The sequence below is a fragment of the Amblyomma americanum genome, chromosome 6 (assembly GCF_052857255.1).
Source record: "Amblyomma americanum isolate KBUSLIRL-KWMA chromosome 6, ASM5285725v1, whole genome shotgun sequence".
NCBI classification, from domain to species: domain Eukaryota; kingdom Metazoa; phylum Arthropoda; class Arachnida; order Ixodida; family Ixodidae; genus Amblyomma; species Amblyomma americanum.
The window spans coordinates 16,092,083-16,117,410 of record NC_135502.1 but is presented as its reverse complement, the minus strand read 5'-3'; the positions used below and the strand labels follow the sequence as shown (position 1 = coordinate 16,117,410).

Here is a 25,328-nt window from a genome sequence, read left to right as displayed (position 1 = left end):
ATTGAGCGCAACAGCAGTGGTTTCAAGTTATCGAAAAGTCTGTATGACAAAGAATAGCTGAAGTTATACTGTTACGAGTCCTGCCTTCAGCAATACTGAAACTCTTGAACAGAGACCAAATGGCGGCATACCACACTTTCCTCACCTTTTATCCGGTAAACTTGATCACTGTTGAACATGAGACGCATTTCTACCCGAATGTGTTGGTCGACTGTAGACTAAATATTCCCATCACCCCTTTGCATTCATGCAGCAGCGCTTTACAGGTTTTCACACTCAATGTCGAACAAGCAGATAAAGTAACCCAGGCGGCATTACTACCGGAGCCACAGAATTTAATTCGAGATGCCAATTTAACCATGCAATAGCACATGTTGTATGTAGGACAGACAAGTAATGCGAGAAACAACCGACATCACCTGGCGGCCAACGTATTCACCTGGTCCTAGTGCAATTCAATTTAATCTACCCGTGAAAAACCAGATTCCTACAGCACACTGCCATGAGCGCCGCAGACTAAGTGAGGCTAATATTTTGACGAAAATGCGTAATCACTGCAACACCACACCATAAAAAATTTTACGATTTTTACGTCACGGAGCTGTGTCTTCTACCATTTAATAAGTGCTCGGGACATTAAAAGGTCCTACATCAGTATTTGAAAGCAGAGAAAGAAAATACATTCCATCGTAAGTTATTTATCAACCTTCTACAAACAATGGCAAGTCATGTTCAGAACGGTCCAAAACGTCACACATGCTGGCTACGATCAAAATACAAGGATTGGTTTTTATCAGTGCCCTAGCGCCAGCCACGAGTGAAATGGGACCATGCTATTTTTATTTGTAGCTCTCCTTAGTAACGTCAGAACCATTCTTGCACGAATTGTGCCAGCCACAATCGCCAACTAAAATTTTAAGCTATTACATAATATGCCGACACCACTTCCTGAAAGAAAGTAATCTGTCTGCAATTCATTACTTCGCGAAGGTGAAGTCCTTCATGCAACGATGTCGCAGTTAAATTTAACGCACGTCAGTATAGAAATTAGTTAAGCCTGGCTTAGTTCAAGCGTTTTTAACAGTGGCCTGTACAGGCTATTAGTCTTTTTAGCCACTGAATAAACTTGCTCTCACTTGTCGTTGGCACTGAAATAAAATTGTCTAGCAGTCGGATCAAATGCTTGGCAATTGGGTTTGATACTTCGGTGTCAAGGCTAAATGGACAGAAGCCAGGGTTATTTTGATGGCGTTCAAAATGAAATGAGTGGAACAACGTTCTTCTGACGAAGAAGGCGTCGACCTAAACAATTTATCGAAATTTGCATCAATCAGAATACTTTATATCAGGATATACAACTTACTGTCGTACTCGGCTAGCTTTCTTGATTCTTCACGCACATGCAATAAAAAAATATTTGCACTTGTTAGCGAGCTATGGGAAATCAGAAATCAATAAAAGCAACCACAAGCCAGGAATTGCCGTTCCAGCGGAAATCGACATAAGAAAACAACATAAGGATATTGTGCTCGACAGCTCCAGGAAAAAGCAAGAGTCACTGTCATGCTGTGCTGCGAATATGACTCGTCTCACTAGTCGACGATGGAGCATGTGTGACAGCGAAAAATGTGCCGTTCTCAATGCAAAAACCAACTTGGTGCCTTTATTTTTTTTGGGACCAGCCAAAAAAAAAAAGTTTTATTGTGCGTAGTGTAACACTGTGCCCTCGGGAGGTGTGCAAACAAAGGCAAAGAATTACAGTGGTGTTGTAAACGGAAGAAACAAAGAAAACTTATCGGGAAGCAACCTTGCACCGGTATGCAAAAAAAGATCGTTCCTTCAAGTACTGACAAAACAGTCGACATGGAACACAAGTAGGCATCATAAGAATTTGTAAAATGAATAGATAAAAATCGCGCAGAGAAACCCAACGCTAAAGATGAAAAACTTAGTTGCCACGCAAAAGGATGTTTGACCTAACAAAGAGAGAAGCCCCGAAAAGTTGAAGCATGCTTTCGTCACTTCATAAGAAATAAGAAAGAAAAATCCTCAAATAAACCTTGCGTCAAAGAGACAGAAAAAACAAAGTAAATGCAATTACGAGTTTTGCTCTGCAAATAATCTTACAACACCAACTACACAAAATGTGCATTCACAAAACATTCATCTAGCACTTAAATACTTTCACATTACGTAAACTGTCAGCGTGTTAAGATTCGCACGCTGACATATTAAAAAAAAAAAAAAGACGCGTTGCTCCTTGCCTTGTACTATGGTGAGTATTAGAACTTATGTCAAATGCCTCTGACATCAAGGGGCAACCGTAAAACACGCAAAAAATGCAACAAAACAAAGAATGAACTACTTAGCGGTGCTTCATACAGCAATATTTGATGTGGACACTTCCCTGAAAGGAACACATAATCAATGAACGAGAACACTAAATGACGCCTGAGGGTGATGGCCACACTGTTACCTTCCCATTTTCGATGCTACCTAACCTCCACATTCAGTAAACGCTGTCGGAAGTTCAGACACTTAAAAGACTACGTGCTCATGAAAACTAAATATGGACAAGTCATTTCTGGTAAAGGGGCTAACTTCTCTGCTGATGCGTTTTTTACCTTTCTCACAATCTGCACCGGGATCACTGAACACACTTAGAATGACTTATCCTCCGCTACACCAGCATAGAAAGCAGAAAACAGCTGTTACCGACAGTTATCCGGCGAGTGCAGGCGTCCGTAGTTCTTTCATTGGCCTAGATACCCAGGGTATACTTGTACTTCTTCCACTGTGCGCATCAATTCAACACGACTTTCGCGCCAACCAGGAGGCTGTGTGTTTCTGCCTGCCAGAAATGACCAGACAGGCAGGACACCGCGCTCGCTAAACAGAATGCCAAAGGGTAAACGCGCACGCACAATCCGTTCACAGTCGCCTAGCGAGTTTCCTATGTGCTACGACCGTCGATGTGCGAACTGTCTGAAATCAAGTGGTGCTGGTACTGTGACGCCCCCACGAAAGCGCATTCACACTGCCACTGCGAATGAAAAACAAAAAAAGGCTGAAAGTGTGTTCAGTTTCGCGCAGATTCTGCAGCGTCCAAAATGCGACTCGCGCAACAGTTTAGTTCTCGATGAGTCACCAGTTTCAGGACACGAAACCACCAGCGTCACTAATCTTCAGCGGTCGTGCGGTGCCAGAGCGTCGCCGCTGCCGCAGTCCCCATACCAGCGTCATGCGTAGTAAGGGCTCAGACCGTTGGCTCTGTGTCCGGCGTGAGTCAGCGAATGTCCGGACAGGTTCGGGTACAGGTTGCAGGCTCCCGTGGCGCTGGGAGTCCAATACGGGCTGCGCACAGCAGCGGCTGCGGCGGCCGCTGCGGGCGGCAGCCCCACTGGCGCCGGCTGATGGGCGCCGATGTAGTTACTCCGGTAGTGAGGCAGGAACAGCTCTGTCTGCAGCCGGTAGGCGGCCGAGGACTCGGCGGTGGGCGCTTGCTGGGCCTGCGTCAGGCCGTGGAAGTCGAACTTGTAGGCGTACCGCTTGCCATGCACCTTGGTCATGATGTTCTTGTCGTAGTAGTAGCGCAGGGCACGACTCAGCTTGTCGTAGTTCATGTTGGGCTTGCTCTTGCGCTCGCCCCAGCGCCGAGCCACTTCGTCTGGGTCGATGAGCTTGAACTCGCCGTTCTGGCCCTCCCAGGTGATGCAGTTGGCGTTGCTGCTGTCCGACAGGAGCTCGAGCAGGAACTGCCACAGCTGGATCTGGCCGCTGCCTGCGTGGGAATTATCGGTGAATTAGACAAAAAGCAATGACCGCAACTACACTTAAAACAGCGAAAAAGAAAATGAATTGGGGCTGCGCACCATACGGGACCCAAGAGAGGTTCAGCTGCCAGGCTGTGATTTCTAACTCCCTGACAATGATCTGCAAAGTGGTTCATATCAATGAACAGGTTCGGCTGCCAGGCTGATTTCTAATCCTCTGGCATTGATCTGCAAGGTGGTTCATAACAACGGACAGGTTGCTGAAAAAAACACGTCGTGATGGCAGACACTGCCGCTTATGAAGCTATATGTATGTAATATTCCACTGCATGCCCTAGCTACCCCAATCAATGGCTCGGTACTTTCAACAGGTTGGAGCAATGTCGCCTTTGCATGAGGCGGCTCTCTGTGCAGAGACCATTTGCGAGGAGATCTGCAAGCTGGCCATCCTAGAGGGGATCTACACGCCATTTTTTGCGCTACTTCTGATATGAGTGCCGTTTGTAAGAAAGGCATGGGAGCTCATGAAAATGTTTGATCAATTCGTTCAAACGACTCTTCCAACGCAACGCCTTACATTAACCGTCCTCCCACATTTCTTCTAACAGCTCTGTTACATGCGATCGCTGCAGCTATACTTACTATCTAGGTGAAAAAGGCAAACGCAAGAGAGGAAAGGTCGTTTAATATCATAGTGCCTACTTGATATGAGCACAATTAATGCGGACATTGATTGCAAAACGAAGAAAACATATACATTCGACATTCCACGTCCTGGTTTTTCTGTATATACCTTGGGCTTTGTGTGCACAGGTATTTGAAAGCTATACCTGCAATTCTAGGCCCGACAACTGACCGCCAAGAGTCACTGGTTCATCGGCCTTGTTTACCGAATAAAGCGACAAAATAGCGCTCGATATTTTTATAGAATGTGATTCAGGGAGAGAAAAAAAAATGGCAAGACATTTCCTCATGCTCCGGAGCCAAGATGTGAGGGAGGTATTGTAGCTTAGCACTGTCCTCCGCCTCAATCACTCCAAGCTCCGCCCGATTTAATGACAAAAGCTAGCACATCCTCGAAGGCGCCAGCAGCATGGCCTACGTGCCTTTTAAGCTTCAGTCCCAGCCAGAAGGTGAACGCTGGATATTTTGCCATGACATACGACGCCGACACCGCTAGTCCCGAAGAGAGCCTCCTGAGTAGCTCTAGTTGCAATATTTAGATCGCAATAAGCAGGCGTCTCAAGTTGAAAAATCTCGTGTATATACGTGGCTGCCCGTGATGATTCGCTTCCGTAAATTGCTGCACTCTATCGGTGTTGTATTAGATATTAGAGTGACCCAACGAAATTGCGGTGGAAATAAAAAGTGAAGGTCACACAGCTCCCTGGAGCGAACGAGCGATAAATCACAGCCAGGATGACGCGTTGGCAAGTACCGTGAGAAAGCACAGTTCGCCACGGCAGCTCTGACTCCACAGGCAACCGCGAATGATACGGCCACGGCTTGGACAGGCCGCCTTCGCAGCACAGCGCACACGGGCTTCGACGGACACTAACGAAGCGTGTCCCCGTAGGCATATATAAAGCCCGTATCTGGCCACACCTGCTTACATATGGCAGGCGGCGGGCGGCCGGCCCAAGCGGAGGGGCTTTCAATAGCCGCGGCGACTGCGGGGCTTCGGCGGGGAGAACGACGAGTGACGTTCTAATCGCGATAAGCACCGTGTCAACGCACGTGCTGCCGGCAACCAGAGCCCAGCTAATGCACACGCGCGCGCACAAACACCCGCCAGCTCGCCATGTCCCCCCCTCCTGCGGTGCGGGCGAAAGTAGAGCGGGAAATGGGTGGAAACGAGGGAGGTTGGGGCAGGCGACGCCAAGGCCACGAATCATGAGCTGCGCTGTGTGGAAACAGAGCAGGAAGCCTCCTCGCGGCCAGAGGAATAGAGGGCTTGGGTACTTTCTTTTTGTTTTGGGTAGCGTCAACTTAGAGGGCAGCATGCGATAGCAGCAGCTATGATTGCGTTCTATGCGCAGGCCACTGCGTATGCATAAGCAGAATTATATTTTACAACTAGGGCTCCGATGAGAGCGCGTCCCGTTAAGCACGGTTATATTAGGAGCACTTAGAGCGTTGGACTGGGAACCATAAGAGGAGCGAAAGGCGTTGTCCTCCTCAGAAACTTAAGGAATGGATGAAAGCGATTGTAGACCTATACACGGTAATCGCAAAGGAAGGCTCGAAAGTTGTTGCGAAGAAAACTCTAATTATTCTGTGCAGCCTGGAGAAAAGCATTTGTTTATGACACCTAGTGATGCCCTGGAAGCAGTGAGTGAGTACACCTATCTCATCTTAGTATCCAGGCCAGATCCGATCCATGCGAAAGAGATTAGCGGAAGAATCAAAATAATTAGGTGAGCAGAACACATGCACCACCTTATCGAAATCTGAAAGGAAATTTGTGCATAAGTTATATAAGCGATGTGTCCTACCGTTATTCTTCTATGATGCCGAAGCTTCGAGGCTAGGAAAGACTCTAAATGATAAACACACAGTGCGAGGTGGAAATTGCAGCTGCGAGGCAAAGACGAGAAGAAACGCAAGATAAGGTACGGCCGGGGAAAGGACATATGGAAACCAAGGTTAAAAAATGAAATTGTGCGACTCTAAAAAACCGCGCCGCTAAATACCTGACGGTCTATGCTCGATCAGAAGAAAGCTGATATCTGGACCCATCTATTTTCACCATATCTCCACGATCGAGATCTTCGCTTTCATCCATCAGGCAAAGAGAAACAGCTTATGCGAAAATCCCCCATTAGTTAACCAATGACAGCTGTTTTTTTTTTTTTTCAATTTCATATCGCTTCTCTACCTAAATTACGCCCGGTAATACCAGGCTTTGAATTCTTCTTTGTGTGGCCAATTCCCCTCGTGGGTATGTGCCAATCGCCAAGAAAACCGTTGTCTGCCGAACACACTTAGTGCACTTATGGCAGACCAAGGAGAGCGTCTCCCATTGCACAGATGGCTGTTAGGTGGCTACACATAAGACTGAGAAAAAGTGAATAACTGCATTGCCAGAGCGCAAATGATGGAAGAAGACTAAAAGTTCAGCACTCCTTGCGAATACCAGCTAAGCAAGCTTTTTATTAATCCATGGGAAACTAACGCATTATTTTCAAAACCATCACACTTTGAGAAATTCATTCATTCATTCATTCATTCATTCATTCATTCATTCATTTTTATTTGTACTTCACAAGATGACGTACACATTGTGAAAGGGGCCAAGAAGAAAAGCCGTTACTTTAAGGCTTGAAAAAAAAAATCTGAAAACTGAAAAAGACTTGGAAGTTGTCCTACATTTTCCGCTGCACCTACGAAAGCTCTAAGGTAATGTATCATTGGTAGAAATGGCGTTTTTCCTTTGCAGGCAGAGAAATGCAGAAAAAAAAAATTCAGGCCGCACCGAGTAAACGTTGCCTGTCGTTGCCAGAAACATTCCTGGTTAGAATTCTAATTTTCCCTCTCGGATGACGGCACACAATGGAGCGACAAACGGCAGGGAATACTGCTGCGACCTTATAGAGCGTTTGCCCTTGCACGCAGTACAACAGGTCATGGCAGATTCCTACTAAAGAGCTGAAATTGAACCTCTGTCGTGAGCAACGAGGCGTGCATGGGCGGCAGGCCAGCGGCTGCGGGAGCGCGCCCTTGGCTTCACGGCCCCTCGAGCGGCAACAGTGCCGTGACTAACGCTCCAGATTGAGCGACGTGAAATCAACCGGCTTCGCTGCACGCCGCCGCGGTGGGGGCCACCACACGCTGGCGCCCATAAAGCAAGCAACGCCAGGTTGACGTTACGAGGGCCCTCCGCAAACAGAACGGGAGCGGGTTTGGGGGAAGGCGATGAAAGGGAATAAAGAGGCGGCAGGGGAAAAGGCAGACAGCGATATGAAGCCGTGTATAACGCCAGATATGGGCGGAGGAAAGTGTGTGTGTGTGTGTGGGGGGGGGGGGGGGGGGGGGTGTACACGTGGCTGAAGAGGAGGAGGGGGCGGGCTCTTAATGGGACCACGATGATATGTAAATATGGCTGGGTGAAGCGCAAGCGCTGACGCGGTCACTGAGCGAGTGAGTGGCTCCCGGCTTGTGTGCATGTGTGTGAGCTCCGGTGAAAAGGACGGCTGTTCTTGATGGGGGGGTGCTACGTGCAGCAGTACAGCGGGAGGGTCCTGGTGGAGGGCGGTAGAAGGGCGTTATGGCGGGGTGAGCTTAAAACACTTTCTCGAGGGCCTTTTAAACAGAGAGCCGGCTGGCCGGCTTCGCGTCGAGTGAGAGGGAACACGGCGCTCACTTCCGGGCCGCGGAAAGACTTTGATCGGCGGCTTCGTCCGCTTGCTTCGCGAGTGGCAGCGTCGCGGACGTTGCGATAGGGCTGGGCCTCTTAATCTCCGATATATAGGGGCTGCCAGGCGGAGGAAAACGGAAGGAGGGTTGGGTGCTACGATGCGATTTCCTCCGCTGTGGGAGCGCGGGGAAATCTTGTACATATTTCCGGCAACGGTGGTATGTAGAAGCGTGTCACGCTAGGCATGAACGCTTCCGATTCCCAGTGCCTAAACCGCAAGGGAAGCACAGGATGTTAAGCGAAGGTCGAAACGACGACAGGCCGTTCTGTACGACAGCGTTCAGTGACGACGGTTCTCGGGGACCGGTGCATGGGCCGTCACGCATGGCAGATGCCCTGACGACCCAGCCTGCCGACGTGACTGAGCTTGCGGAGCAAAGGGCAATACGTGGGTTGAAGGTCGAGCTGCATTTGTTTTGCTTTTCTGCTGTCAAGAACGTCGGTTAAGCGAGACGGCAATCTGTCGCTGTGTTGAAGCGTTAAGGCCTGCTCGGGAACACTAAAAATATTTTCGTAAAGGCGCTTTTCCACTCGAATGCAAAGTTACAAAAATGATAGCAGGAAGATCATGCAGTTTGAAATTGCATCACAACGGCAAACAGTGCTCTGCTATATCAGATACATCCTGGTCTGAAAAACTTGGGTGGCTCTGGCTGCTACTAAGTACGATGTCACGAGTTAGATTCTCGGCCTCACCTGCTGGGTTTCAACAGAGGCGAAAAAACAAAAAACGCCTGTGTACTGCGCGATGTCAATACACATTCAAGAAACCGTTCTTTTGAGTTTTGTGCTTAGAAATTTAATATTTAAAATTTAGGTATCTAGCGAGGTTTTCCTTGGGAACAAGCAATGTGTAGCAAACTCCAACTGAAGCTTGGCGCTGGGGCTCAGCATTAGTGAAAGACAAGACATCGCTCAAATATTCAACTGGACGTTCCTGAGTGACATGTTGGCACTGAGCCAGACCATCCCCATGCGAGAGGTAAAGGAGGTAAAGCGAGTGGTGGTAGTGGATCGGTGTTACATTTTCAGGACGCATAAGGGATGTGCTGGTATTGTGCGCTCAGCGTTTGCATTGAGGGTCCAGTATGTCCCCAGTGTACGCAAAGGTATAGAGGAGTGTAGGGCTCCAAGAATGAAATTTCGCAGCATAACTAGACAGATGCATGCCTGCGTTCCACAAAAACTCGTTTCTGGGCCTTACCTTGAGAGGAGAACCGCGCGCTAGCTGCCCGGAACATTTGAAAGGAGTCTGAAATGAGAAGAGCGCAACGAAAATAGTGACGTCAGTATTAAACTCCAGTCAAAAATAAACTGATTTTGAATGTCACTTTCTGTCAGCAACACAAAAAGAATCAGTCAGTTTGCCACTGAAATACTCAAGTTGAAAAGCTTGCTGCAAGTCTACCCTTTGGTACGCATTTCTTGCAAGGAAGTTTTTGCACAAAGCAGACGGGACTTGAGAGAAATATACAGGCGAGCGAAAACTTAAACTGCACTAAAAAAAAAACGTAAACAGACGAGGAACTGTAAACAACAGGAGCAATGTTATCTATATATAAGACGCGGGAAAACAAGCAAGGTCTAAGTAACTATTTGAAGCATGTCAGCAGCGAAAGTTCGTAGAAAGAGTGTCAGCGGACAACATAGTTGAGCGTGAAAAACCGAACCAAACAAGCAGAGACAGCTAAGTTCCGCCTGTTTTTCGCAGAAATTTCCTTGCAACAATCGTTTACTGAGTGTGCCAACAGCCTGCGTTACTCAGCTCCGTATAGAATTCTATCCGTTACGACCGTGCCCGCGCTTCATTCGATGCTGCGTGGGCAACTTAGGGCGTCAGGCTTTTCATTAATGGCTGCTTCTCATGTTTGAAGCCACACATGTCTCCACTTAAGCCTTCACATCAAATGCAATCATGTGAGGTGCCATATACTGTATGTCTCCTCAAAGTGAACGCAAAATAGTTTTGAAGCGACGGAAACCTAAACCTTAATAACAGCACGCAGTCTTATGTATGTATTGATGTGATGTCACACATGACGCTTTGCAGGACGCACAACGTAGGCGTATCTCTGCGCTAGCAAACTATAGAATGGTCGCTCAGTGGCACGGAGGAACTGGCCCGCAAAAAAAAACACATACAAAAGCATCCTCACAGGGCACGGCGCTGTGTCCTATACTATGTCTGGTTTAGTGTCCTGTGAGGACCGTTTTTTCCTCTCCTCGTGCTTTTATTGCTGTTTTTGTTATCTTCAATACATTGAACAACAATTACTTGGCACAGTTCTCCTTTTTATATTGAGTGCGTGCATTATATACAGGGTGTTTCACCTAAGATTTTACACGATTTTTAAAAACGGGCTTCTTGAGTTAGAAGAGCGCTTTTTCCAGCATAGCATTGTCAGCGTTGTAGGACGTCACAATACAGCTAAGATGTGCTAACTAGCAAGTTGGTTAACTAATACTGAATAGTTAACTTTTTAACTATTTCTCTTAGGCATATTAATTATTGAGAGGCGTGTAGCCCACTGTAAGTAAAATCTGTATCACTTTTTAGAATTTCGAAAACGCGGTTACAGTCGGAGCTGTGGCCCAACAAATTTTGGCTATTTCGACGAGTTACGTACACTGGAGAGGCTGCTTTGCCTGCAAGCTTCTCGAAAGCACTCTCGTTGGCTCTACGAACCGTAAGATCTCTTCGTACTATATATTATAAGCACTCTACGCCGCCCCCAATCACCCAATTCGCCCGTATACTTTAGGCGCTAACACAGATATCCTGCAAATAAGAAGAATGAAAAGCAGCCAAGCTTACCAGGTGTCGAAGACCGCTGCGGCGACTGGGCATCGGCCTTGCTCGATGCAGTGAGCGACTGGGCGCTGAAGCCTGCAGAGTGCCAGAAATGGAACGAGAGAGAGAGAAAAAAAATAGCGTGAGAACATCGAGCAGCGAGAACCTATTGCAGAGACCGAAGCCATAAGTGCGCTTCGAGGGATTCTCTCGCGGTTTTCGATTGCCCAGCCGACACCGCACGCGCGCGGCGTGTCGGCGATTGACAAATAATCGCCGCCATCTGGTAAGGGAGCGGAACTTGCGAAGGACAAGCGTTGACCCTCCAACATGCGGTGAATAGCGCATGCAGGCGTGTAAGCAAGCAAATTTAATGAAACGAATCGAATCATTTGGTAAAGCTAGCTATGCATTCGAGGGGCGGCTTCGCACTCTTACTGGTCGCAGCGTACAAGAATGAAATTCGCTCGATAGGAAACGCTTGGGATGATGGAGAGGTGCCATTCAAACAGACACTTAATTCGAACGTCTCTTTACGCCCCGTATGTGATTATTATAAAATGGACAGTCTACTGACTTCAACTGAAAGCTCCTTTTCTAAATAAACGAATACCCGGCTGTGGCGCCGACAAACACAGCAGAACAATCAAAATCTAGTTGTTCTTTCTGCATATGGTCTTCGCGCTTTCTGATGGTAGACCGCATCGGCAAACGCTGACACTGGGGACACGAAATAGTCAGTACAGTGACTCCATACAATTGTTTTAATATCACGACTGCCGCGTCACCTAGGCGGTGTACAATGGCTATAATGAGTATGAAATTAACCGAGGTGCACAGATTTTATTAAAAAAACGGCTGAGAGCGCTAAGGTGGTTTTAAATATACTATCAATAAAGTACTATTGGCGATGTATTTAACAGATGCCAGCAACCGCTTTTGCCAGCAGCAGAGCTGTCGATGGCGGCGTCGGTTGTGTGATTTTTTTCGAAAACACTCTAAAAGGTTATCAAGCACGGTTAAACAATAAATTAAGCTGTAATTTATTGAAAGATCAAAAAGTAGGCTGCCTTAAGGTGATATGAACAAAAATAATTGCCTCTACGACACTCGGGCATAGTCATGAAGTGCAATATATTCACTCCAGACATCTGCCATTAGTCGCAATTAGTGACCACAACTTTGCGGTACCATCCACTCAGAATTGACTTTGACTGCGAATTTAAAATATAAATTCCCGCTTAAAACGCTAGTTCTGCCCTCGTTCCCCTTGTAGTGAGATTTGGCCGAGTATGCCAATTTTTTTATACTCGTCTGCAGCAGTAGACTCACCCTTTAAACAAGACTGACCAGCCGTAGACAAAAAAAAACTTTAGCAATAAATGCAAGTGATTATACAAACGGCTCAGAAAGCATAACAGCGCAGTACTGAGTCTCAAGGGCAAAACAAACGTTCTTCATAAACAATACTTAAGTTTAAAATAGTTTTTTGGCATGAGTTCTTATTTTTACGCAAAACTAAGAGGTACACAGACGGCTATCTTCCGCGTAGCAAAGGCTGTAGCTGCAATTCACTCCTCTAGTAGTAATCACTACGAAGAAAAACACGCCACTGATTGCATTGAGTTGATTTAATATGCACGTAAAACTTGCTATCTCTAGTGAGGCAATTAACCAGGGTGCAGAACCTTAGAGTCAATGTGCTTTATGCAAAACGCTAAGTGCTTTTCCTTGCTCATGAGCAAAGTGCCTGGGTAGTAAATAGTGGATCAGGAAATAAGTGAAGTATGTCAATTTAGATAACGTAAATTGAACCAAAAGTTAAGGGAAGTAGCATGCCCTCAGAAAAGAGCGTTAAAACACCGATGTTTCCTCACCACGGAAACGCTCTCTGAAAAGAGTGTGGTGAAACACCGTATTCTAAAAGAAACTGCTGCATTTGAATTAATAGTCACTAGACCTCGTTAGGAGAAAATTGTATGTGGGCGGGATATGAGAGACGCCGTAATGGAGGCCACCGGATTAATTTTATCTGATTGGAGTTCCTCAACGTCGACCAACACCGTGAAACACAAGGGTATTTTTGAATTTCGCCTCCACCTAAATGCGGACAGCTGAGCTGCCAAACGCCATCGGCACTAAACGACCGAGGTGGGTGCGAAGACAGATATTACGAATCGCACGGCAATGGTCACACATTACACGACGTGGGCAAGCGTCCATTGTAAAAGGAAGCACAAACTGCATTCATAATATGACAGCCTCTTCGAGCGAAGCTTATATATTCCTAATGGCGCATTCCAGTTGGTGATCCGGATGAGCTTTGCGAATCCCCCGAGGAGCGTGATATGCATCGCGGTACATTCAGAACTCAGAATCCGAACCCAAATCACCTACTCAAACGTACTCTTCTGTTTCGCGGAGAAATGAAACTTGCTCCGCAACTTTCAATAAACCACCTAAAACACAGTTGGACAAAACCCGTCGATGACAAGACATGGCTTAAACTGAAGCCGTCCAGTTACGGCGCTCATGTACCCGCAGCCAGCTGAACATGAAAGACGCCACCCATTATCTGCTACCATCAAGCGCGTCATCGTAAGACCAATAGCATTTCGCTGCCAAAGCGTAACAAGACCAATCTGAAGGACAACATGCGTGCTCTCCTGGTTCGGCACCAGGCTAGACGCATGGCGCCTCAGAAAAACGGTCTCTATAAAAAAAAAGAACGGAATCTCAGAGAGATGCGCTGAAGGAGTCACTCGGGGACGGCTACGCAGGCTGCAGGACGACGGCGGTCCGGTAAGCAGGCCTAGAATTATCCGCCGCGGCGGCGATGAGGCGGCGCCGGCGGGCGCCGTCGCGACTTACTGCCGCGCCGGTGCAGGTAATTTATTATACCCGAAGTGCGCCCCTTCCCTACTGGCCCGCTTGTAAGCCGCTGGCACCAAATGAAATGATCGCGCGAGTAAACGGCACACTTGTGCCCCCCCGTCTGACGAGAGCGCTGGCTTGGCGTCCTGCGGAACGCGTTCCTACGTCTCGCCACGACTGGCGTCTTCACTCCCGGTACCAGACATCTTGTCCGCATCTCTCGGCAGCGGCGCGGACCACAGTCCTAATGACCTGACCCACGTTGCAGAGTTGTATGGGCGTCGCAGAGGTCTTCGGAGATGCATGATCTTGCCCGTACGGTTCACCTAGTATACACTCTGCGAGAGTGGTCTTCGCCCCTGTAAAAATGGTCTATAGACTGTCTATAGACTCCTCATAGACTCTATTGCATTCCTATAGACATTTCTTTTTGTCTATTCATAGTCTATAGACTTTGTATAGACAAAAGTCTACTAAAAGTGTATGGCCATAAATCTATAGATTCTCTATAGACTGTCTATAGGATTTGTATTTCCTATAGGCTGCTCTCTAGGCTTTGTATATAGAGAGTCTATTAACTTTATAGACATAAGTCCATGGACAGTTTATAGACTGTCTAAAGAAGTTTTTGTAAGGGCGTGCCGTGTGATATATCAAGACTCGCGCCATACGCCAAACCTATTTTCAGCAAAGACGCGTCACTGAGCCAAAGCAGCGGAATCTGGAAAGGGTATACAGCACAGGGATGCGCAGCGGCTTAAAGGTCGAGCCGTTGATGAGCTCTTGGAGCCAGTCGCTGTTCAGATAACGGCGCCAGTAAAAAGTTTTCAGCGCTGAAGGAGACTACTTCAATCATTTGTTCTTCGGAAACGTTTCGTCTGTGTTACCTTCAGAGCAACAAATGCTGAAAAAATGGCATTATTTCGTGACAAGCTGGGGCTTTTAGTTCTCATTCTGACCATGTTCGGCATTGATTACTGATGCGACAATGGTGCGCACATTCACACAGGGAGACAAGAAAAAGAAACACGTTAAGAAAAATACTCGAATAAAGTGTCTCTAACATTATCAGCTGCTAATATGTTCGCTTTTTGGCAGGCAGTGCAGTCGCGGCTCTTTTAGTTCTACAGCCTTGGGCTTCAGAGATACCTCAGGGCCACCTCAAACCCTTGAATAAAAGTCTGTGCATGGTGATTAAAAGGAAAATATTAATTTAGAGCTAGGATAATTAACAATATTTTAACAATATATAATGCGGGTATTTTAAGAGGTTGAGGTTGGCCTCAATTTGAGGCCATCTGAGGTGTCCGAATGAAAAAGGTATACGCTCAGATCTTTCTCTGCAGTTAAGTTGCTTTTAATATTAGTCGAACGCCTGCTAGTTTAGAACCTTGTGTGTGGTTATGTGTTTCGCCTGAACTAAAGAAGCAACAATAGACGACTTTGTTTTAATTGCACAACGACCAGATAATCAAGGTTGTCCTCTTCATGAAGACCGCTCGTATTCCAGCGTCATAAACGTCACAAGGTATACAGACTATGTCAGTTGTACTGAGAATACTTCGAGCTTCCAGTTCTGCAGAAATGGCCTGCACTGTGTTCGTTCTGCTTCGTTGACATCTTTCAATTAGGACTGCTGGTGTATACGTTAGCGGACGCGCGAGATAACCACAAACGAGATGTAATTCACACGCCCGCTGCTTTTCTACTGAACTCTGAAAATCCAACATGCCCCATGAAAAGCATATGTAATTAGGAGACACTAGTAACCGCAAATCATACACGTTGCAGAAAAGCACCGAAAACAATCTCGGTTTTAGTAAAGATACAGAAGTGACCGCATGAAACAGAAAAACAGAGAATTGCAAAATAATGAACCTGGGTGTTCAAAAAAGCATCAGAGTTAGTTAAAGTAATTTGTATTGGCAAACATCATAATTCGCATTGTACACTGACGGAAGAAATAAGAGTTCTTTCAAAAAAACAAGCAAACCGTGGAATGGCATTATCCAACGTTACGAGACTGTCGCCACGATGAATTATTGTCCGCGCAACGAGCAGTACTGCGGAGTTCGTCACGGCATGTCGTTTGTCCTTGGTTGTTTTGGGGTTAAGTTACCCAAGGAGGCGCGTGAACGTAGTAACATGTTGACATTTTTCTGCCAACAAGAAAGAAAAAGCTATGTATCATAAAAGCCAGCTTGCTGTACAAGTTCTTCCTATAAGTATTCATGCATCGTCTCCGTGTTTAACGTCGGCATACTGCTGAAATGCATGCACGTGGAAGCCAGTAGCTGGAAACAAACGTATCACCTTAACGCCAGTGACCGTTGCATAAAACAGGCCCATAAATTGATATTCTCCATTTGTTTGTGTTGTGGCAATAGTCCACCTGGTGCTTAAAGACCAGCTTGACACTCATTCCACGGCGGTGTACCATGGCTTGCTTCTGAAAGAATTTTTTGGAGTCATGTTCATGCGCAATCGATGAGAAGAAAAGATCGAGTAATATTCATTTGATTCAGGGTTTCAAATGTATGGCTCAGCAGCAAGGAATATTTGTGCAGTATTCAGAAGTTTCAATCCTGAGAAGCACATTTATGTGCATATACATTTCATTCATTTCCTTTTATTACCTTAAAGACCCACGACGGGTATTACGTAAGGGGTGGGGGCATATATTTGGTACATATCTGGTATATATATTTTGGTATTTATGTATAGTTAAAGAAGAAATTTTTTATTGGCGCCTATGATTCCGCACCAGTGCTTCCTCCGTTGTTTACAACCCATTGTTTTACAACGGGCTAATTCAATATGACTGACCAGATTTCTTAAGGCCATGAAAGAACGCAGATCACGCGCACATCCATCATATCCTCAAGCTAATGTAGTTACACGTTGGCACCCCGCCAGTAGCTTTCCGAGACGCGTTAACTTGAATAACATGGATTACGTTCCAAGAAAGCTCGAAATTCTTTAAACGTTAGGCCCTTACGAACAATCCGACAGCAGGCAGCCGAGCGAAATATCGCCAAGTACGGAGTTTATGGATTCCAACTCACTTGCTTCCTCTGCGGGAATACAGCCACACTGGGGAACAGACGGAGTTATCCTTGTTTCATAACTGAACAATAACAGTCTGGAAAGCGTAATTGCATACTCTACATGTAAAAAAGGTGTAGGTTCTAATATTTCACCTTTGAGTCTGTTTTAGATACCACCGAATTATACTGGTTACATCGATCATATTTAAAACATATGCCAATATTTTTTTCTTTCTGAGAAGATGCGCTAAGTGGGACAACCATAAGAGTTTTCGAATTTTGTAAAGTGAAAATAGATGGCAAATGCAGGCTGATTTCTCGAGGATTTATTTCACTTCGCAAATCAAACAAGTTTCATCCAATGAGCTTCCAGAAACGTAGAGCGCTTAAGTACAGCGCATATAATCTTGCATAAACCATTCGAAAAGGTGACTGTGCATCTTACAGCAACGTCGGTGATCTACGTTAATTGGGATGTGTTCATAATCGTTTTCACTTGTATAAACATGCGCCTACTCTCCCGCACACTCGGCCGCACTTCAGTGAAGTGCTCACTGGAGGATGATTTTTTAACCCTATACGCCTGCTACTTCGGCCTTCAAGTGAACACTGAATGTTGCAGTTTCACAGGAGGATAGATAATGCAAAGGATTGCCGAAATCAGGAATATTTCTAATAGCGCCTTCAAGCGCCAGCGATTAGATGCATGGAGCAGGCAGCAACCAGAAATGATCCTAAGCATCCTAAGCAAAATGGTTATGCGCCGTCAACTGTATTCGCAGAAGCGCAAATTGATAACTATTGCGCGTTTCTAGCTATATCGGCGTTTAACGACTGTCTTTTTCCAGAACGGATATAAAAGCCCCGTCATCTACAACCGAGAAGTTGCTAAGGAGCAAAAAATGACGTCAAATGCATCGCGTTATCGATATGCGACGTGGAATGAATCGCTCCGTAGTCAAAACGAAATAAATGGATTTGGTTACTGAGTGACGACCACTCGAGAAAAGACGGAGCAGAAATCCACCAGTAACAAAGGCGGGATACAGGTAGGTTGGCTTCCAGGTACAAACTTCATTTTAGCTTTAAGCACAGGAAAGTGTCTGCATGCAGGTAAAGGTTTCTGCAAGGCACTGACTTTGTTGTCCGTGCTTCGGGGCACCTTGAATTTCCTTTTTAATGAAGCATAAAATTTCCAAAGAAAAGTGGTTGATTCTCTAGTTTAGAAGCAAGCCTGCACTGCCCTCTTTGCTTCTGCAAACCAACTCTACACCTTTCAAACACATTGTTATCAACCACAGCAAGTGTGCGCTTACACACGCCGACGGAAAAGAATTAGTTAAAAGATGGCGCAGGCTCAGGGATGGCATGCGTAAGGAGCAGCCGACTCACAGGATGAGACCGAGGTCTGGTGTTCATAGCCTCCATTGGCCGGGGAGCCCGCAGACCAGCCGGACTTGCGGAGAGCCTCCGAGTACGGCGTCTGGTCTGAGCAGACATGTACGACAACGCGATGACCGACGCCGCCGACATTCTCCGTTCTCCACTTGGACGTGGAGAGAACAATGCATGTTCTTGTCGAAAGCTATATATGCACGAGTTTGTCCTAAGAAAGTTTGGGTCCACATAATGCAGCGATTCAGTTACCGATACCTGAAATCTAACTGGCATTGAGAGCATGCTTATCCTTAGAATCAGTCATACGTTAGCGATAGTGGCCGCTTAAATTAGACAAAGGCAATATGCAAAATAAAAGAGAATTCACGTGCTGAAACTCACAGTTTTCCTCTCTCACATTGCTCATTTGAGGGACATTCATAGTAACAGCTTCCCTTCACAATTAGCATTGAGGTAAATTGAAGAACGGCAGATTGAGCGAGTTGGTGGTTATTCACAATTACTTAAAAACAACACTACCGAATACGGGACATAAAAGATGAGTGCAGTGTGTGTCTTTTCTCCAGTGTCTCGTGTTCGGCAGCGCTGTTTTTAAATAGCCAATGAGATCTCCAGCAATAATGTAACCCCTGCTACATACCTGCCGGCAAGCAAATGAGAGCGGTTAAGAGCTACGCAGACAGACCGAGAATTCAAAGCACAGAGTAATCGCAGGGTGTACAATGATTGTTCATCATATATAATAAACCAAGTTCCTGAGAAGGAATCGAAATGTGGGGGCACAGCAAAGACACGCCCTCTTTTTCCAGACAAAAAAAAAAGCAGCAATTAACTCAGCCTTCTCACAGCAACAGGTGCGCCGCGCAATCTATTGCGCGGACCTAGGGCAACACTCCAGCCTGGCCTGGTCCAAGACAAATCGCTCGCGCCGGATGCAGCATATACAAACGATCTGGCCGTTTCCTAACGCTCCAAGCGAAACACGTCGGAAAGCCCAGCATGCCAGGAAGAAGAGAAGCGCTGCAGGAAAGAGCGCCTTACCGGGCGCGGCGGCCGCGTAGAGCATCGCGGGTCGGTGCTAGCCGCCGCACAGCGAAATCACGGCTGCAACGGCGACGGTGGCTTCGACAGCGCCGGAGGAAGTTGAGCGTTAACCCTGGGTGGGTGCGCTTCGCCGCAAGACCTTCCTTCCTGGCGGTACGGCGGCCCGGTCTCCTGCGGCCGCCAGCGTGTGCGGGAGTCCGTCCGGCGCGCAGGAAAGGAGCTCTCGGCTTGCGTGGGGAGCGCCAACGTACGCGGATAGAGGGAGATGTGAGGCGAAGCCCGATGGGGAGGGAATGCCGGTGAAAATAACAGCAAGTGTGCCCGTTGCGGGACGAAAGGAAGGAGAAAGCGAAGCCTGGAACGAACGAATGAACGAACAAAGCGAACGACAAAACGGATCGCTCAACCCGACTCGATTCTCGGCGCCTGTCTTGCTTACAGCTGGCAATCGCCGATTGTCATCTGTTGGAAAATATTTTGTCACCAGGACAGGAACAGAGAGACAGCGGGAAAGGGAAGAAGGAAGGAGAGAGAGTCTGGGGGAAACGCTGTCCCGAATCGTGCGGCATTCTTTTTCTGCCCTCGATTTCCTCTCGACAGCAGCCCTTTCCACTCATGGCGACAGACAGCGGTCTTTGGCGAGGCGAAGAAGGAACAAAAGAGAAAAAGCAGAGAGCTAACGCAGGGAGTTGTTCTTTCCTTTTGGGGAAAACGCACGACCGCTCCTGGTTTGCCTTCCTTCCTTCCTCCCACTTTTCCTTTCACTCCCCACGCACGGTCGTTGCAAGCGGGACTCGTGTCCCTCCTCTGTACGACCAACTTCTGTTCTCGGGTTATGATGATGATGTCTAAAAGAGCGCCGAACAAACGCAGATCGGCCAATCAATATGACGTGGAAGAGAGGAAAGGGGGCGGGGGAGGAGAGGAACAGGGAGAGCCAAGGCGCTGTGAGGATTACAGCGCGGGCCGCGGTGGATCCCTCGGAGAGAGGCCGGAGGAGGCGACCACGCAGTTGCCATGGCGACGTCCAATGGAGAAGCGCCGTTCCGGTCGCCTCGGCTTTCGAGGGCCGGAAGCCGTGATCCGAGTTCCGCCTCCGCCAGCGCTTCCACGACATAACAAGCAGAGGAGCAACGGCGCCGGGGAATAAAGTGATGTGGAATCGGAGAAGATGGGGAGACGCGCGCTGCCTGCAGGCGTCGTGCCGGTACGCGCCGACCGAGGGATATATCTTGGTGCGTGGGGCCAGAAACTGAGCCAGCGTACGTTGTGCGGGTCGCCGTTGTGACGCTGGAAGCTTTCTGTGACGTATAAGAGCGGCGTAATCAGAGCAAATGAAAAGAGTGATGCGTAAGAAATCTATCATTCTGCCAATACTTTAGCCCTTCACTTTGCCCGTGCGAAGTAGGAAGACAAATTCAGATATAGCTCCTTTGATTAATGCTGTGCTACTTCTTCACCTAAAGACCCCACATAGATCTGAATGCATGTTTTCCTTTCTGCTTACATCATTGCGCATTTAATTTCAGAACGACTGAAAGATTGTCATGCGTTCCGCACGAAGTTATAACATCGCTGTCTAAATAGCAGAAAAAAGACAATTTTTCTGAAAGCATTGCGTTGTGCAAGATATATAGACGTTTGTTTCATGAGAAGAAAGTACAGCGAGACCAGTAGGATAATGACGGTTATATAGTTGTCGCAAATAAAAAAGGTGTTACCTGTATTTACTTGCAGAATGTATTTCAAAAGCCGAGTTTCACGAAGGACCCAGTAGTATTGGGTACAGATTTTCCTGGATTACTGCTGAAGGTCTAAAGGCGTTCTCTCTGTTTTTTTATCAAAAAGCCAGGGAATGATCAAATCACTCAGTTCGAGTTGCACGACGCATGTATTTCTGTGCAGCGCATTTTCGTGAACATGCTACTCGTTGGTGGGGGTACCTGTGTATGTAGCGTGCGCAGTCAAATAAAGTCAGAATCGTTTTCAACTGTCACCCGCCGCGGTGGCTCAGTGGTTAGGGCGCTCGACTACTGATCCGGAGTGGTGGTGGTGGTAGTGGTTTTATTAAAAATAATAGTAAAAAGGAAGGAAAAGATTTTTGTTTTGCTAGCTCTGGCATCTGCCATCGATACTGAAGCACCTGAGCTGGGGCAGTTCCCGGGTTCGAACCCGACCGCGGCGGCTGCGTTTTTATGGAGGAAAAACGCTAAGGCGCCCGTGTGCTGTGCGATGTCAGTGCACGTTAAAGATCCCCAGGTGGTCGAAATTATTCCGTAGCCCTCCACTACGGCACCCCCTTCTTCTCTTCTTCTTTCACTCCCTCCCTTGTCCCTTCCCTTGCGACGCGGTTCAGGTGTCCAACGATATATGAGACAGATACTGCGCCATTTCCTTTCCCCCAAAACCAATTATTATTATTATTAACTGTCTCCAGACGAATTTCTTAGCTTGTATGGCTGCAAATGATTTAAACGCTGAATGAGGATTTTAAGACTCTAAGACTCTTCTCACGCCATTCTCAACAATACTTTTTTTTTGTTTGTTTTTGGGGAAATGAGATGGCGCAGTATCTGTCTCACATATTGGCGGACACCTGAACCGCGCCGTAAGGGAAGCGATAAAGGAGGGAGTGAAAGAAGAAAGGAAGAAAGAGGTGCCATATAGTGGAGGGCTCCGGAATAATTTCGACCACCTGGGGATCTTTAACGTGCGCTGACATCGCACAGCACACGGGCGCCTTTGCGTTTCGCCTCCATCGAAACGCGGCCGCCGCAGTCGGGTACGAACCCGGGAACTCCGATCAGTAGCCGAGCGCCCTAACCACTGAGCCACCACGGCGGGTCAACAATACTTCGAATGCAGAAACACGCTAAATACGCGAGCCAAATTGAGTTCCTGACGTTTCTCACAAGTATAAATTCGAGTAGCGGCACACGCGAATAGTGATCTTCTATCAATAAGGATATGTATTTAAGTCGCAATTCTGCTACTTCCGAACCCTTCCACTTTACGCGTGCCCAAAAGCCGAGGTTCCAGCGTTATCACCGCTTTTATTCCTCAGGGTCAGCAGGCTAGCTGCGCCGCACAAAGTTTGAGCCAGGAAAAGGAACAAGGCATGTAAAAATCAACTTTTCTTTTTTGTTGGTCAGTCCACGCTGTAAACGCTACCATAGTTTTTACTCGACGTTACTACAGTTTATGCCCTCATTTCGAATTTTTGAAGCGTACAGCGCTTTCTGTGCATGAAGGTCATTCTTAGCGAGCCTGCAACCTGAAGCATGTGAACTAGTTAACGTGCCTGAAAACAAACAATGCTCAAGTCTGCGCTTTTAAGTTTATTGTCGCAATCTTGTTTCTTTCTGGCGCAAAGTGTGTGACCCATTTATGCAATCGATATTTTTTATTTGCTGTTGTTTTTCTGAGGGCGGAATAAATTTCCTGCTGGACAGGAATCGGCGCAGGCGCTCTTTGTACAGGCCAAATAAACATGTAAGGGAACACGTTATTAGCATACAGTGAGCAATTACTCGGCTAGATCGAAAGAGGAGCATATTTCTTGTATATTTTTTATTGAGTTTCACTTCAGATACATGGTCTCTTGAATGCTTTATTTTCTTTAAATTCTATGCAGGAGCGTGATAAATTTTGTGTTTGAACGAACTAACTTTTTCTTTGCCAGTTGCTGTCACCTGTACATATATTTTAATGATGTCGGCGTGTGAATACATAAAATGTACCAATACACCATCGTATACAACGATCCGTTTCATGCCAGAATGAAAAAGAGATTATTTATTAATTTAATTTATTTATACATACTGCAGCCTTGACGAGGCTATTGCAGGAATGAGCTGCAATACAAGGAACAAAAAAGAAAGCAAAACACACAAATAGCAAATGTATACGAAAAGAAAGCAAACATTAAACAACATTTAGGAGCAGGCTTGGAAGAATTCTATTGAAAATGAACTGATGTTGCCTGCTATGGAATCCCAAACTTCAATCATGTGGGAGAAAAAAACTAGATTTAAAGAATTCAGTGCGGAGGTGGAGGCTCCTTGTATATGAAGGCTTGGAAAATGTCAGGTAATTATCTAGCGAAGAGAAGCAAGGTGAATTGATTAAAGGGTGCATGAATTTGAGTTATTAAAGACGACGACGCGCAAAAAGAGCAGTGAGACCTAGTTGGGGAAGAAAAGTAGGCGGCGAAAAATCCATGTCGAGTCTCCTGTAAACAAAACCCTTTGCTTTCTTCTGCACAGATTCCAGTCTGTTAATATCACACTGCTTGCTTAATATCACACTGCTTGCACGGGTTCCAAACAATGCAACCATATTCCAGGATGAAGCGAATGAGTGTTTTACAGGTTAAAATATTGGTTTCTTGAGGAGCAACTCGCAGGGTGCGATGTAAGTACCTAATCATTTGATGACCTTATTACAGATGGCATCAATGGGTTTGACCGAAACATGTCATGCGCTAGCAGGAGACCGGGATGTTTGTACTCGTACACACTGTGCAGGTTGGTCATATGATATGAATATGTGAGGAAGGAAGGACACGGACATTGTGAAAATGACATATAAAGATAGTCTTGGAAAAGCAGATGTTCATTTGCGATGTCTTGGACGAATTGCCGAAATCAGCGAATGTATTCTTAAGGATGGCACGGTGAAATGGTGATTTAATTGTGTGACACAAAACGCAGTCACCAGCATAAAGGCATATCTTTACTGAATATAAAGGGGAATTCATTAATATATGGCAAGAATACAAGGGGACTTAGGATTGAACCTAGGCGAACACCATGCAGATGAAGTGCTCAGTAACAAAAGATTAGTCTGTAGAGTCAAAGCGTACGTACTGGGGGCGCTGAGAAAGACAGTTCGGTATACAGCTGGTTAAGGAAGAGTTTTCTTTAATATAGCGTGCAGCTTGAGCATTAGTTTCGGGTGTGAGCTGTATCAAAGGCTTTTCCAAAGTCTTGGTTTAGGCTTGGTTTACATGGGTTTAACCCGCGTCTTTCGGGCCAGCAGCCGAGCGCCATAACCACTCAGCCACCGCGGCGGCTTTTTCCAAAGTCTGCAAAAATAGCACCAGCCTGGTCACCTATGTGGACTGTAGCAAGTGATGGCATGCACTGGTACAGTTCGCATAGTGCACACCAATGCCACCACGTAAGCCTAAAGAATAAACGTCCCTTAGGGCCAGGAAATATCAATTACAGAGTGTAAAGAGCATAGAATCCATTCTAAACCAAAAGTGCTTACGAGAGCGACTGACGCCTTTTGCGATCTGAAGTTCGCCTAGACAGCTAGAAGCAAAATCAATAAGGAATGGGATACAACTGACTTTCTCTATTTTGTATTGCCACCCAGGCTGACGGGAACAGTTAGAGTTGCAGCAGTCAAGGTATACGGTCTCGCAGATTAAGCAACGCGCGCTACTCACAGCCCTGCCGTTACTGCCGTAACCCGGCCGTCGAGGGTGAGACACGCTGTATCAACCTCACTCGTTCAGCGCTCTGTCTCGCCGAGTTTCACAACGCGGGTCCGTCGCATACAAAGAAGGGCCGGAGGCCAATAAATAGCCGCGGGTGATCGCCAACGGGCGAGAACACACGAACACACATGCACAAACTGCACGAAAGCCAAAGCGAAGCCCAAAGAAAAGGAGGAGATAGAATGCAGCAGCCAACTCTTGCAGGGTATGTACCGGGAATCGTGAGGAACCGCGGGTCGAGGAGGTAGGGAAGGGTCTTCGCTATAGGGAGCAAGGGAAAGATGAGGGAGGAAAGGAGAACGGGAGAGGCGAGGGGCGAGAAGCGATGCTATCGCGCAATCCGGGAGAGCGGCCAGCCAGGAGCGAGCTGCTAGTAGGGCGGGAGCCTCGAATCCCCGGCTCCGCTGGCGGGATCGGAGGGGTGAGGACCCCAGCGTTTAATGAACTACACGCGGCGACTCGGCGTTCTGCCCGGAGC

The 25,328-nt window shown here is 46.9% G+C and overlaps 1 protein-coding gene across 2 annotated transcripts in view; it reads right to left on the bottom strand.

Moving 5' to 3' along the window:
- Positions 1-1,634: 1,634 nt before the first annotated feature.
- The window catches only part of LOC144136362 (transcriptional regulator Erg-like), a 55,997-nt gene continuing 32,303 nt past the window's right edge, over positions 1,635-25,328 (bottom strand). The window contains exons 3-6 of one of the 2 annotated variants that reach the window (XM_077668628.1): positions 18,295-18,390; positions 11,006-11,077; positions 9,395-9,442; positions 1,635-3,781 (exon numbers count right to left, since the gene is read on the bottom strand). In XM_077668628.1, the coding sequence (XP_077524754.1) occupies positions 3,240-3,781; positions 9,395-9,442; positions 11,006-11,077; positions 18,295-18,390 (758 nt within the window). In that variant the 3' untranslated portion in view covers positions 1,635-3,239. The remainder of the gene's footprint in view (positions 3,782-9,394; positions 9,443-11,005; positions 11,078-18,294; positions 18,391-25,328) is intronic. The other variant, XM_077668629.1, reaches the window with a different exon arrangement.